Raw genomic sequence first — 15,188 nt, 5'->3', positions numbered from 1 at the left:
GGTCTTGGTTTTCCTATATACCTGCAATAAATACAATTACTTTTTCTTAAATTTAATTTTAAATATAATTTTATCTCCTTTTTACTTTCCTTAGTTTTCTGTGTCGAATCGGATAACTTGCAAATTTAAGTTTAAGTTTCCACAAAATATATCCAAGAATATGCCTTAAAATTGGGCTGGCCAAAATAGTTGTTTTGCAGTGTATTTGGAGGCACTTAGTTGGCCGCCTGTCTCAATGACAATTGGCGCCATAGCTGCGGGGCAATTGGCTTGGTGGATCGGTGGCTCCGATAGATCGGTGCTTCAGTCTACCACTGTGGTGATCCTGTCGGGGCACTTGTTTGTTTATAATTAGCCGCAGCTCGACGCAAACGATGCTGGCGACGTTGCCTGGCAATTCAAATTATTGGCCCGTTTGCTACTGGTTTTGCAGCATCTATTTTTATGGCCGATCAATTTTCAACTAACTGCCAGTCAGGCAGGGTTACACTGCGCAAATAATCGTGTATTTTACATGTTACTTAATTATTTTAGCTTAATTTTAATGATATTAAAAAAAACGGGGAATATTTAACCGATAAAGAAAATTGACTTCAATCAATTATTTTCTACTTCCATTATATATTTCTTTATTTATGTCATTTTCTCGGAATACTAATTTGCACTGTGTTTTTTGTGTGTTCCTTTCTCTAATAGCAGGCTGAAATGATGATGGAGGATGCGTTGCTGGTGCCGCTGGGCTTGGTGGCGCCACCATCGTCGCAACAGGCCGTGCCACCGCCATCGCATCAGACGCTGCCCGCCAGCCTCAAGCATCATCCGCATCCGCATCCGCCGCATCCACATCCCCCACATCCACATGGCCACAGCCATGCCCATCTGCATGCACATCGCGCTGCCGTCGACCTGTTGGACATTCCAAGCAAGAAGCACAAGGCGCCCCAAGGAACAGGAGCAGGCGTGGGTGTAGCTGGAGCAGGAGTAACCGGAGCAGGAGCAGTAACAGTTGCCGGTTCGGCAGCAGCAGCAGCAGCAGTTGCAGCAGTTGGCAACTATCATGCACTCGATTTGCAACAACAACACTACATCATGTACGCCCGTTGCATGCAACAGCAGCAGCAGCAGCACCTGCAACAGCACCGCGAAAGGGAGCGCGAAAGGGAGCGGGAAAGGGAGCGGGAGCAACAGGAGCGAGTCGTTGTCGGCCAACATGCGTTGGCGAGCAGCGCCTTCCAGCCATGGCGTGCAGCCAAAGGGCCACCAGCAGCTGCCTATCTGCATGCCTACAATGCACTCTCCTCGCTGCCGTATGCGTGCCAGGAGCCGCCGGAGCTGCAGAATCCAGAGCGGGTGGTGCGCAGCACAGATCGGGAACGCTTCGAGCGCACCTATCAGCCCAATGTGGCGCTGGCGCCCCGCAAAAGCATTCTCAGCAAGGAACGCGAGCGAATGCGAGAGCGAGACAGAGATCGGGAGAGGGAGCGGGAACGGGATCGGGATCAGGAGCAGCAGCGTGAGCTGCAGCTGCACATAAAACAGGAGCGGGCAGCAACGCCTCTAACGGAGCCCTCGAATGGCAGCAACAGCAGCAACCACAGCAGCAGCAGCAGCAATCACAGCAATCATAGCAATAGCTCCAACAGCAGCTCACCCATGCCCAAAGTGGCAACACCAGCAGCTGGTGCAGCAACAGCTGCTGTTGTAGCAGCACCACTACCACTACCAACACCACCAGCGCCCCACCCAATAGCAGCAGCAGCAGCAGCCGCCGAGGAGTTCTCTGCGGGCAGCAGCAATGAAATCACCTCAAGTACATCGCCCGTACCAGCAACAGTTGCTGTTGCCGCCATTGCACCCATTGTTGCTGCAGCAACAGCAACAGCAGCAGCAGCAACATCGCCCAACAAGCACATCATTGCCACCGTCAATCAGCATGCGAAGTTGCTGTTGCACAGCAACAATGAACCAAGTCGCATACGCATCAACAAGAACTTGATGATGACGCAGCCGGCAATAGCAGTTCCGCTGCCAGCAGCAGCAGCAGCCGTAGCAACAGTTGCTGCTGCAGTGCATCATTATAAGAGGCCACACTCACCCTCGGCGGGCTATTCGCCCACGCAGTCTTCCAGCGCCGGTTTGAACCTCAGCACGCACTCCTCCAATGTGGTCAGCTCACCCAAACAGCACCAGCAGCAGCAACAGCATTCGCAACTGTTGCAGCTGCAGCAGCAACAGCAGCTGAAACTGCAACATCAGCAGCAACAGTTGCCCATAAATGGTTGTAAAACGCATTTGGGCAGCGAATTTGAGCTCTCCACGGATACGGACGATGATAGTCTAAATGGTGAGCCCGACAGCAGCGCCATGTTGCCACCGTGGGAGCTGGCAGTGGAGGCGTTGCGGGACACACGACCCAAGGATCGGGAGCGTGTGCTGCAACTGCTGCAGCGTCTGCTCCAGGAGAATCAACAACTGCGCTACAACAATTTGCAGTTGAGTGAACTGTTCCACAAGCAGGAGGCGCACATTGTTGAGCTGGGCGAGCAACTGCAGCGTTGCCGGCGACAACTCGAGCTGCGAGCGAAGCAACCATTGCTGGTGGAGCAAGTGGAGCGAGTGGAACGAGTGGATGAGCTCGATGAGGAGGGGGAGGAACCGGAGCACGAGGAGGAGGAGGATGATGAGTTGGAGCACGAGCGGCAGCAGCAACTGTTGCTGGGTGACAGTAATGAGGCCAACAACAACAACAATAACAACAACCACAACAACAACCACAACAATAACAACAGCAGCAACAACAACAACAACAACAAAGTGCAAAAAACTCAGGCAATCAAACTGCGAAGAAGCTCAAGTCCAGAGCAGCAGCCAGCTGACAAGCGTCTAAAACTGGAGCGGGAGAATGGCAACAGCAACATTAACAGCAACAGCAACAGCAACAAGAGCAATGGCAGCAGCAAGCAGCAGCTGAATGGACATGCCAAAAGCACCGACTCCAGTGAAGATGAAGACGAGCTGGACGAGGAGGAGGAGGAAATGGAGCACGAGCAGGAGGAGGAGGAGGAGGACCTGGAGCTGGATGAGCAGCAGGAATCGCAGGATCACGAGGAGTCACAGCAACGAGAGTCACAGGAGGCGGAGCCACAACAGGCGCTGGCGCCGCATAGCAGCGCACTGGCAGCGCCGCCCACAGCGACCACGCCCCAATCGCCCGATTCGGCGGCAACAGCAGGACAATTGTTCGATAGCAGCAACAGCAGCGATGCATCCTCAATGAAGAAGGCGCAAATGAATGCGTGCCAAGCGCTGGCCAAGATTAGCAGCAACACCAAGGAGGAGGAGGAGGCGGCGGAGGCGGAGCCTGAAGTGGAAACAGAAACAGAGGCAGAGGAAGAGGAGGAGGACGAAGAGGAGGAAGAGGAGGAGGAGGAGGCCCAGGCGGAGGTGGAGGAGGTTAAGCATGCAGCTGACTCGGATGATGATGAGATGCCGCTGCAGCAACGACAACAGCAGCATCACCAGCAACATGCGCATCAGCAACATACGCAGCAGCAGCAGCATCGTCGACAGCGACGCGACGCAGCGCCAACGGCGACTGCGACTGCGCTGCCAGCGGCTGCAGCGACGCCGACGCCAATTGTAATGATGGCAACCAAAGCAAGCAAGAAACAAAGGCCGCCAACTCCGCCAGCAACAACAGCAGCAGCAGCAGCAACAACACTAGCAACAACAACAACAACAACGAACTGCGAATTACAAATCAAAAAGGAGATTGTCTAAGCAGCAGCAGCCAACACACACACACACACACCCCTGCAGCCACGCCCCTGCCTCGATCGCAATTGCAATTTCAAATAACAAAAAAAAAAAGAAACAAAAAGAAAAAGAAAAAAAAGTTAGCCGTTAGAATTAAGAGTTAAAATCGTCTCTTTTTAACACACACACACACACACAGACACAGACACACAGACACAGACACATTTAGCAAGCTTGCTTTCAGCTTAAGTCTAAACATGAAATTCGATGCTCAAGGATTAAACGCACATAATGCAGCAGCAGCGCCCGATCGATCGATCAGAAGGGAGTTCTTAACAGTAGTAGTAGGAGGAACCCCCTGAGAACTTGAAAAGATAAACCCCTTTTAAAAATTTGTTAGCTTGTTTTGATCTCACGTATAACCACAAAATTTGTTAGGCTTCCAATTCGCTGTTCTATCTATATATTCTACACATATACATATATATATTAACATTTTCTTTTGATATACTTATTTCTTCAACTTTGCTGCAGAAATTATCAACATTGAAACCAAAGCTTTAAATGAAAAAAACAAAAACAAACAAAAAACAAAAGTTTAACAACTTAAAAACAACAAATTAATTTTGTAAATTTGATTTAAAACAAAAAAAGAAAAGAACACAATTTATGCGTGTGTGTTTATTTTGTAGTAATTATTATTATTTGTACACGTAATTTCGATATTTTTTACTCTAATTCTTAATCTAATTCTAATTAGTGTTTATTTGATTTTCTTGGTAAGTTTCTTAAGGCAAAACAAACAAAAAAGAAAAAAACGTAATCTTCGAAGACATTTAAAAAGAGAGATAAACTCAAAGCGAGGCTTGCAAAATTTTTAGCAAATTATTCGAAACACACAATTTTTTACAGTTACCCGCACAGCGGCAAGGATTCTTCAAGCGCCCTTTCCCCCCACAACCCCACACCCCACAATCTACTCAATTTATTATTTTTTTAATTACTTTTAATTGTAATTATAACGGTAATTGTAGTTATTTTTTTTAGTTGAATTCTAACTATAAGTTGGAAGCTAAAACATTAAGAAAGAGAGGGAGAGAGAGAGAGAGAGAGAGAGAGAGAGAGAGAGAGAGAGAGAGAGAGAAAGCGAGGACGTTGCGAATGAAAAAGAGATGAATACACACACAAAATGAACCCACCACTGAGAAAAAAGAAATAATACTAACACAAAATGAAATAAAACAAAATAATAAAAATACGAATTGCTAAACAAATCTTAACAAAACGTAATAATTACAAAAATAGTTTACAACACTGATACAAGTTGTCGCGTTAAATTAAACAAGTTTATACAATAAAATTACAATTAACAACTAAAATACATGATATGATATATATATATATATATATATGTATATATATATATATATATACATATACATATACAATTTACAAAAACATACAGTACATACATATTTACGTATACATACATATAAACATTAATATTTATTGTAGCGCCTAATTGAAAACAAAACAAAACAAAACATAAAACAAAAAGAAATTTATTTAATTGTAGTTTTCTGTTTCAATTTGTAAGCTTTGCTTTGTAGGCATTTAGTTAATTAGTTTATAAAGAAAACAAATGAAGAATAACAACAAACAATGCTAATCTAGAAATGTAAGCAGAAAAGTTTTTGTCTTTGTACCATGTGAATATGGAAAAATACTCGTTTTTTTATGTAAATACATCATTTCTTTCGATACTTTCGATAAATGTGTGTGCATGTATCGATAAACGATATGTGTATATTGTCCTTTTATTTGATTTCGTTGCCAACACTTTGTGAATTATGGGAAAAGAGAAAGCAGCTGGTGATGATTGATGATTGATAAGGATAGTTGAAGATAAAGATAAAGATGAAGATGAAGCCAAGCCAAGAGCCAAGCGAAAGCGCGCAGAGATTTCAAAAATCTATAAAATTTTGTTAAACATATATTTCATACATAAATTAAAAACATTATTTATGCCTGTGTGTTTTTGTACTTTCTAAAAGAACATAAAAAAAAAACAAAACAAATAAGGTAACCATTTTTGTTTAATGTTCGTTAACTGAATTTCGTAATTAAAAACAAACAAAACAAAATGAGAACTTCAAACCAAAATTTAATTAGATCCTAAGAGTCGCCAGCGGAAAACTTGTAAAATTGTATAAAAAATTTAATAATAAAAGCAAAAACAACAAAAATTACATATACAAATATATTATATACATACATTTAAAGATTAACACCTTAAATTGTGAGAAATTAAGCAACAAAACATAAATAATTGTTATGAAAATTAAAAAAAAAAAGAAGAAAAGTTATTTAAATTATATGCGAAAAAAGAAAACAAGAGAAAACAAAAAAACAACTGAATTACAAATTGCTATGCAAAAGTAAATAAAAATTAAAAATAAAAATAAAAAGAATACAAAACAACATACACATTATTGTACATTTAATTATTTCGTGTTTCGATTTTGAGTTTCATTTTACAAGAACTTCCCCCGTCCTCTCCCCCCAAAAAATCCATCTTTATAGAGCGAAAACAACATGAAACAACAAAAAACATGAAGGTTAATCAAAACGGTTTTCAGCAATTTTTATATTAACGGCCAAATTTTACAAATTACCAAATTAAAAACAAAACAAAAATGAAAATAAACAAGAAGAAAGAACAGAAATTTTGCAGTTTTTGTATAATTTTTTGCTAATAACCCAAAGAAGATATATATATATATATAAATATATATATGTATGTACAACAACAACAAAAACAACAATCATTTTAATAAAACAAATATATAATCAAATTTTACAAAACCGCCTAAGAACTTTGCCCTGTTTGAAAAACAAAACAAAAACAAAAAAAAAAACGTAAAATGAATAGCTGCTTATAAAAAAAAAATGAAAGGAAAAGGAAACCTTTGATATTGTTACAATTTTATTGAGAATTCAATATGCAAAGGCTAAGCAACAAACAACACCAAGAAGAACAAAAATTAAAGGCATTAGTTATTAAAAAATAAGCATACAGACATATACACATATATAAAACAAAAAACAAACACACACAGAGAAATCCGCGTCTTGTCAAATACTATAACATATTATTATTATTACGTACTATTATTTATTTATTTATTGTGACATTCAGAATGCAAATAAAATGTACAAATTGTGGAGCAACAACAAAAAAACAAAAACAAAAAGGACGATTGACGTTAAGCGGAGGCAGCCACAAAACGCGATTATAAAAGTTTAATCAAATTAAACAGTTAGAAAAGAGCAACAAAAATTTGACTTCAAAGTTTCATATTTAAGTAGTGCAGAAACAAATAAAATAAAACAAAAAACAAAAAAAAATAATAATTAAAATAAATCACAACAAACGAAACAAATTATTACATATGTAAAGTCAAGACAAAATATAAAAACTCAAAAAAAAAACAACAAACGGTAAATATTATGCATAATAAAAATTTGAAAAACAAATACAAAAAAAGAAATTTTTGTGTGCTTATATGGATCCGAAAAGGAAATTTTATAGCTGACAGTTTTAGAGAAATCCAGAAATTCGTGTTTTTGGACCTATTCCTAGATGACAGCATGAATGCAATAGAGTTGATCTTAAAAATTCTAACGCACCATATCCTTTGAAAATCTGCAAGGATTTTGCCGAGCTTGAGCCTTTTTGGTACAAGTAAAATCGAGTGAAAAACGCTTACAAAACGCGTCAAAACCTTTGATTTGCTTACTATGCAAGGCTTGCTGAGAGAGAATAGGTGCGAAACTCCGCTGAGAAGCTGGAATACTTTACTGTGAACAGTTTATGCATTGCTTGTGTTGCATTGCTAGGAAGTTAACTGGTGCAAAACTTCGCTAAATTATTTTTCGCCCTAAAAGTATGCTTTACACCTTTTGAATTTCGCGAACGAAATCATTAACAGTTCAGCCTATATAAGTGCTTTAAAAATTTTTGTTAATTAATATGCACTTCTCTTGTGATTTTAATTATAGTCTAAAAGTATGCTATTTATGTGGAGTAGAACTTGTAGAAAATTTCATTCGTCCTGAAAGTATCGTTTTGATGACTTGCATAAAATATCTAAAGTTGATCCGAGTCATTCTTAAAGTATATGAATTGTTTTATTATTGAGTTTATATTTTTGTATCTGTAAATGTTAGTATTATATATTCCTGGGCACATACACCTTATGGGATCTGAGAAGTCTCCTTCACCACAAAATTGTGATATTCGCTGCAAGAGTATAAAAATCAATCAATCAATCTTACCTGTTGGTAGCCTGTTGCGCAATCCTCTCTCTGCTCTCTTTCTTTCTCTCTCCGCCTCTCTTGCACAGACCGAAGAGAAAGCATACGGACACTGGAGAATGTGGTAAAAAAAAGAGGGCTTAGTTAGTCAAACAAAAGTGAACAGCGTTCGTCTCAGTCACGTCAGTGCAGCTTCCTCTTCAGTCTCAGCAACAACGCGGTCTGCGAGATATTCGCTCAAAGCGACGCGTGCGCACCAATTAAAAGTTCTTTAACAAACAAGTGAATCGAACTTAAATTAAGCTGCTGATAAGTGCACATAATTATAATTATTTTTAATAAACGGATCGTTTGTATTTTGAACGTTGTTGCCAAATAAATCAACGCACAAATAGCAGGCTAATTGTTTTTCAGACTCGATTTTAGTTCGTGGCGTGGGTTTTCTAGCGTCTGTTTGTATGTGTGTGTGTATTTCTTGGCCTCAAACCGGTTCTCGCGCTCTCTTTGGCTACGCTCCAAAAAATACAAAGAACTGCCAAACGGAACGTGGAAGTGCAAACATAAACAAAAACAGAGCAAAATATTTGCACTCGGCGTCCACAAAAACAAAAAACAAAAGAAAATAAAGAAAAAGTAACAGTTATTCCGTACTCTGGCAATGAGCGCTCGTTCTCCACACAGCGATCCGGCGCTCGCTGGCCTCCCACAGCTAATTGAGGATTTGCAGCGGCTGTGCGAGGATCAGGATAGCGCCGATGTCGTCTTCATATGCGGACGCGACGATGAGAAAATCTATGCACATCGAAGCATTCTTATGGCGCGGTTAGTTAACAAAATTACACACAGAAATAAAGCTAGCCGCGTGGGTATTTATACTCTCGTGACATGAACAAGCACGACTTCAAATCAAAAGATAAATTTATATTGTTATTTAACATGCATTCAAGTTATTGGGGAAAATACTTTAAAATGTATAATAAATACAAATCGCTTAATAGCATTTAAAATAAAATTGTTATACGTTTATGACTAACTAACCAAAACGTATTAGTTTTTATAATAAATATGTTTTCACTTTTCAATCGTGCCTTTTCCAGTTAGTTTATTGAAAAGTATTGAAAATATCCAGCACGCACACATTCCAACCCGATTGGATTTGTCCTTTTATGTCAAGTGCAACCGCGCGTCGGCATTTGTGACAGAGTCAATCAGTCGGGGGCCATGGTTGCATTGATTTAATCACTTAATTAACAAAATAACTCGTTTAATTCTAGCTGCAAGAGCTTCAAGACGGCCAAGAGGGGTGAGGTCTGTCGCATTCCCATTCCCGGCTGCACAGTGTCGCCGGCAGCACCTGGAACTGGAACGCCGACTGCTATACGATTGCCGCATATTAATGCTGAACTCTTTCGACAGTTTATCCTATATGTTTATACAGCAAAGGTTGGTTATAAATTGTACAATTGTAACATATTGTTAACAGATTTCTTCCTATGCAGCTTATGCTGCAAGATTATCGCGTCTTTGAGATGTTAACTTTGGCCCAAGATATGGGTGTATTTGAGTTGAGAGCTGCTTGTGAGGATCACGTCATTTCCACACTCTCTGTGGATAATGCGTGCACATTTCTAACAGCCGTTATGGATATACACGAAAAAGCTGGTGCGTTACTTTCAATTTTTTATATTTACGAGCTTTATATATATGATTTTAGCGCGCTCTGCCGATTTTCATTTTCAATTAATTTGCCATTCAGTTGAACACGTTGCCTGAACAGCTGATTGGCACTTTCGATATTAGCAAGATCAACGTTGCTTTTTATAAAAATACCAAACTATCGATGCTAGTCTCGATGTTTTTGAAAGTATCGCTTTCACACGTTTTATTTGTTAGGCAAAATGGGAAAAAGATGTATGAAACTTTTGTTTATTACGCATATCATTTTCAACAACGAATATAACTAAGTGGAACAAACTATCAACAAGGAGTAGTTGATGATGCAGCTGTTGGCCTCATTTAGCGCCGCACACGCTGCTCAATTTTTCGATTGCTCACGTTGTAACCTCTGACCATAAGCCCGGGCGATAAGATTCCACGAATCCATAAAGCGATCCATACACAGGGAAATGCATTTCTAACACAGCACGAGAAACATTTCATTCAATAATCATGCACAATTGATTAGACAGGTGGTTGTATTTGGTTACCTGTTCAGATCCGTCAAGGGAAGTGCCTGGTTTGTTGATGCATTTCGCGAAGCATTTTGTGGACATTTGTGAGAGCAGCTCTTGGGCATTTGCAACGGCAATCTGTTGCTTCACCTGGTCCATAATTTCACTCTTGTCAACGTGAGCCATGTTTTTGTTTTGTTTTTGGACTTGCAAACTCGCAAACTTTCCAAACGACGACCTTCTGACGCAACCGGCCTACAACCAACTATCGATATCCGTTTACATTGTTATCGGACATTCGATGTGACTTAATTTTCTGTGTCATTAGTATCGATAGCAAAATACTCTTTTTTCCCACCGAAAAGACGCCGGCAATTGAGAAGAAGAAAAAACGCAAACGTTTTTGGGCAAACACATTTTTGGCGAAATTCCATAACAAATCGACAAAATGTCGTTTAAGGGCAACCCCAAGGTGCAAAAGGTGATGGTGCAGCCCATCAACCTGATCTTCCGTTACCTGCAGAGTCGATCGCGTGTCCAAGTGTGGCTCTACGAGAACATTTCGCTGCGCATCGAGGGCCACATTGTTGGCTTCGATGAGTACATGAACCTGGTGCTCGACGATGCCGAGGAGGTCTATGTGAAGACGCGCCAGCGCAAGAATCTTGGTCGCATCATGCTCAAGGGCGATAACATAACGCTCATACAGAACGTCAATCCCAGCAAGGAATAAGCTTAAAACGTCGTCACCATTCTAGTACTAAATAATAACAAATAAGTGAATTAATTGTAAGCTGGAAAACTGCTGCACAATAAAATGAGAGAATTTTTTACGAAACGAGCGACTTTTTAATGGGCACAATTAGGTGAATTAATTCATTAATTTATATTTGCTAATTGCATTTGTAATTTTTATCTTGCAGGTGCCAAGTGCGCCGCTTCGTTTATGGAACGCTGCATCATCTACATTGGAGAGAATGCCGGCGAGTGCGTGAAAACTAATTCATTTCTCACGCTCACAAAGGAGGCGCTCATCAAAATCATTTCCTCGGACTATGTGAGTAAAGCTCTAACAATTCTATAGTCTGTAAACCCATCTTTAGCTATCTTATTTGCAAAGGTATTTCACTATTCTATATTCTGACTTGATTCTTATTGCGGTATTCCAGTTCTGCTTGGAGGAGGAGGAGGTGTGGCGTTGTGTGTTAGCCTGGGCCAAATATCAGGCGGGCGTCACACAGCCGACAGCTCACTGGACCGAGGAGGAGCGTGCTCGCGTCTGTCAGCATCTGAGCGGCGTGATGGGCCATGTGCGTCTGCTGCTCATCGATAGTCAGGTGTTTGCCGAGGAGGTCGAACCAACAGGCGCCGTGCCTATGGAGTTGTCATTGGAACGTTATCGTTACGCCGCCTTGCATCCCAATAAGCTTGTGGACAACGATAAACGACTGCAGCCGCGTCTCGCCGTCAACATGTTTCCCGGCTCGCAAATATTGCGAAACGATAAGCTCTCGCTGCAGGGCGTCCTCAATGGCTGGCTGGGAGCACCCAAGCAGAGTTGGCGTCTGGTGTTTCGCGCCTCGACGCATGGCTACGGTTCGAGTTCCTTTCATCGCTACTGCGATGGCGTCGCCCCCTGCATGGTCATTGGCTTGGGTGCCCATGGCGAGATCAGTGGCGGCTACACGGATGTCGCCTGGGCCAAGAGCAGTCGCAAGGGTGGCTATTTGCATTCGGAACGCGCATTTCTCTTTATGCTGAATCCACCCAACGGCGAGCAGCCCGTCAAATTTGATATTGTGAAGAAACCCTATGCCATCTGCTACCATCCTGAGTAAGTGGCTCTCAATTACAGTTGCGTATTATAGTTCAAATTGATGAAAAAGATCGTTGGTAAATGATACACCCTTAAAACTTTGCCAAAACTAAACCAATTTTCAAAGAAGTTCATGACTTGAGCTCTATATTAATAATTATTTTCTATTTGAAAACACAATATTTAAAATTCATATTTAGAATCTACGCTAAACATGGCAATCAACTATTATTTCTCATTCATTATTAAAAAATTACCTGAAAAATTGCTAACCAGTTGAATAACCCATTTAATTCTGAACGGAAATACGCAACGCAACACCAAATGAAGAAATCATCTAATCATTTAACATATTTCACAGTTGTGGTCCCATATTTGGTGCCGGCGCCGACCTGCTCATATCGAGCAATTGTAATGTGAACACGGACTCCTACTCGAATTTGCCGCACTCCTATGATGGACCCAGTGCCGCACATCTAACGCTCTTTGGCGACTACAACTTTGCGATCAGCGATTATGAGGTTTACACTGTGGCACACTCAACACACAGCCACAGTCACAGCCATAGTCACAGCCACAGTCACAGTCACAATCCGAGCCAGAACCAGAACCAAAGTCTGGTGAGCAATGGCCAGGCTGGGCCGGGTGTGCCCAGTAAAACAAAATATGATAGGTATTAAGTTACCAATTAGACAACCATTCTCTTGTATTATGTATGTAGTGCTCGCTGGCCAGTGCTGATTGCTGCTTGGCTCTCAGCTGGCAATAAAATTCAGTTCGTAATCCCAGAACAAGGTAACATACCCAGAAATGGAAAGGTAATTAATGATTGGAAAATTTTTTTGGCGGTTTTTATTTATTTATTCTTTTTTTGAGTCAACTTTTTGTTTGCCAAGAAGCAAAATAATTAACTCGTTTCCAGGTGTCTTATGTAAAGCGGAAAGTGTTGGGCGGCGGCTACAGTTAACGAGGGCTACTTAAAAAGTTTGCTGAAGCTCAATAATAAGGCGAGTGGGGGAGTGAGAAAGAGTTAATTATTATTAATTTATTATCGGTTATTTGATAGAACAAATGCACTTCACACATATTCCAAGCAATTTCATTTTTAAAGACACAACCAATGAGGAAGCAAATAATGTTCTAGTTACTTCTGAAACGATACTCGCAACCAGATGTAGCAACAAAAAAAACAATAAATAAGCGTTTATGTAGCAAACACTATTGTGGTATGTGCACTTGAACCTGGTGTTGGGGTTTCCACAACTCGCATAATAAACCATAAACCATAAACCATATCACAGCCGCAGACAATTGACAAAGAAAAATAAATGCGTAAATGGTAATGTCAGTTCAGTTCGAATAAGTTATAATGGCAATGGTTTTGAGTTATAGTGAATATCTGTGTACATATATATATAGAGCTCCGGTCAAGCACATACCCGTAAAACAGCCACGCCCCAATCCATACCCCGCCGTCTCCCTCGAGAGGTGTGCACATGGCGCTGAAGTTGATCTCAACTGGTTTTCAACTACTTTTCAAAAATGCTTCTGATAAATTGGTCCACGCTTTAAATTGGTTCTAATTAAAGCGATTTTTTTCTTGTATTGTTATTGCTGTTATTGTTGTATTGTTGTATTTTATGCTGATCGAATCGATCAACGACTACATATATATATATATGATCGCCTGATCATAGGTAGAGTATTGGTTGCCTCCACATTCATACATACAAATATTTTGGTGGCATTCGTCTCGGGGTTCGGGATTTGGTTTAGGTATAGGAATTGAATTTGAATCGACATTAAACACTTGATGTTTGGCGTTTTATTTGATTGTGACTGCACAAAAGATTGTCAGTTAAAATTGTTGTTAACGACTTAAGGCCAAAATGCTCGAGAGCACACAAATTTCGATAAGGCAGGCGGCTTTATTGTTATACTTGTATTTAATTTTTTGACAGGCGACGTTTTTGTTCGTCGATCTCAGTGAGTAAAAAAAATAAGCCTGAGGGTGACCAAAAATCGCGTCAGGCGCTAGCAGAATATGTCATTTTTTGTAGATTTTTTCAATTTGTCCGCTCTCATTGATTGTCGAGTGGCTGAGATAAGTTGAGCAGTTGAACCCAAGAAGTGTTTCAAGCATAAAAAACGATTAAAAAACAGAAAAAAAGGGAAAGGCAATTTAAACAAACTGGCGCTTGTCTTTTGTCACTCTATTGTTGCTGGGGTAAACTATTTGTGCGATTACTCTAAGGAAACAAGTTCTAGCTTTGGCTCTAATTTATAACAATTCATAATGCATACATATACATATACATATTATATACACAAGTATATCTGTTTATAGATCTGTGCATTGCCAATCAATTTTGAAGGGCTGGCAAATATTTACCACTTGTTTAGATGTATAAACATTAGCGAATGATTGATATGGATAATAACTAAAAATACTCCATTGTCTGTGGATTTCGGCAAGCGGTCCATTAAGTTCATAATTATATATATATATATATATTTAGTCAGGATGACAAATTGACAAAGGCATATTTGTCTTATCATAAAATATCTAAAACTATTTCATTTTATATTAAGTGGCGCTTAAAAAATAATTGTCAATTGTAAAATTTTCCCATTGTGCCAATTTGAATGTCATATTCTTAACGAGCGGACGAATAACACACAGAAGCACTCCCACTTGTATATCGAAGGTATTTATTTACGTATGTTCGTAATTGTATTAGACCAACCCTGGTTGCAACAAATGTGCGATATTTGTTGGGCTTGGTCAGCGTTGTCCGTCATAAAACAAAACAGCCTGCCTTTAGCCATGTCCATAGCCATTTAGCCGTAGCCACGGCCATGGCGTGGTCAGCTCTCGGTCAACTGGGCAGCTGGCCAACCCATGTGCTACAGTTTAGGTGTACTCATTTGCATATGGGTATCTTGTCTTTAATTCACACATACTAAAGATTAGTTTGAATCCATTCGAAAGTAAAAGTTCAAACATTCCAAGCCGTAGCGCTGCAGAGAATGCAACATAAATTATGCGGAATCTAAATTCTTAACAATAAAAACTATAGATTGTATTTTGTAACAATCTAAATACATAAATATATTCTTTATTTAAG

The 15,188-nt window shown here is 40.2% G+C and overlaps 5 protein-coding genes across 5 annotated transcripts in view; 4 read left to right on the top strand and 1 right to left on the bottom strand.

The window, feature by feature from the left end:
* The window catches only part of LOC6562024 (mastermind-like protein 3), a gene marked incomplete at its 3' end in the record, with an annotated part of 106,818 nt that extends 104,064 nt beyond the window's left edge, over positions 1 to 2,754 (top strand). The window contains exon 2 of the mRNA XM_001989094.3: positions 697 to 2,754. Within this exon, the coding sequence (XP_001989130.3) occupies positions 697 to 2,754 (2,058 nt within the window). The remainder of the gene's footprint in view (positions 1 to 696) is intronic.
* A 15-nt stretch (positions 2,755 to 2,769) lies between these two features.
* LOC116806441 (basic-leucine zipper transcription factor A-like) lies at positions 2,770 to 4,235 on the top strand. The gene is made up of 2 exons (XM_043214724.1): positions 2,770 to 3,366; positions 3,409 to 4,235. The coding sequence occupies exons 1-2, from the start codon at positions 3,037 to 3,039 to the stop codon at positions 3,778 to 3,780; spliced, it is 702 nt and encodes a 233-aa protein (XP_043070659.1). The 5' UTR covers positions 2,770 to 3,036; the 3' UTR covers positions 3,781 to 4,235.
* Positions 4,236 to 8,288: 4,053 nt separating this feature from the next.
* Positions 8,289 to 12,890, top strand: LOC6562027. The gene is made up of 6 exons (XM_001989097.3): positions 8,289 to 8,895; positions 9,348 to 9,516; positions 9,573 to 9,735; positions 11,168 to 11,301; positions 11,414 to 12,078; positions 12,422 to 12,890. Exons 1-6 carry the CDS (start codon positions 8,732 to 8,734, stop codon positions 12,738 to 12,740), a joined length of 1,614 nt encoding a protein of 537 aa, XP_001989133.1. The 5' UTR covers positions 8,289 to 8,731; the 3' UTR covers positions 12,741 to 12,890.
* LOC6562028 (mitochondrial import inner membrane translocase subunit Tim13) lies at positions 9,984 to 10,511 on the bottom strand. Its single transcript, XM_001989098.2, has 2 exons — positions 10,281 to 10,511; positions 9,984 to 10,207 (listed from the first exon to the last, which is right to left on the bottom strand). The coding sequence occupies exons 1-2, from the start codon at positions 10,428 to 10,430 to the stop codon at positions 10,109 to 10,111; spliced, it is 249 nt and encodes an 82-aa protein (XP_001989134.1). The 5' UTR covers positions 10,431 to 10,511; the 3' UTR covers positions 9,984 to 10,108.
* LOC116805244 (probable small nuclear ribonucleoprotein E) lies at positions 10,610 to 11,082 on the top strand. The gene has a single exon (XM_032735930.1). The coding sequence runs from the start codon at positions 10,693 to 10,695 to the stop codon at positions 10,975 to 10,977; it is 285 nt and encodes a 94-aa protein (XP_032591821.1). The 5' UTR covers positions 10,610 to 10,692; the 3' UTR covers positions 10,978 to 11,082.
* Positions 12,891 to 15,188: the final 2,298 nt, after the last annotated feature.

Source organism: Drosophila grimshawi, unplaced genomic scaffold (genome assembly GCF_018153295.1).
Source record: "Drosophila grimshawi isolate 15287-2541.00 unplaced genomic scaffold, ASM1815329v1 contig_1377, whole genome shotgun sequence".
Lineage (NCBI taxonomy): Eukaryota > Metazoa > Arthropoda > Insecta > Diptera > Drosophilidae > Drosophila > Drosophila grimshawi.
The sequence above is the reverse complement of the archived record's forward strand: the minus strand, read 5'-3'. Positions and strand labels throughout refer to the sequence as shown.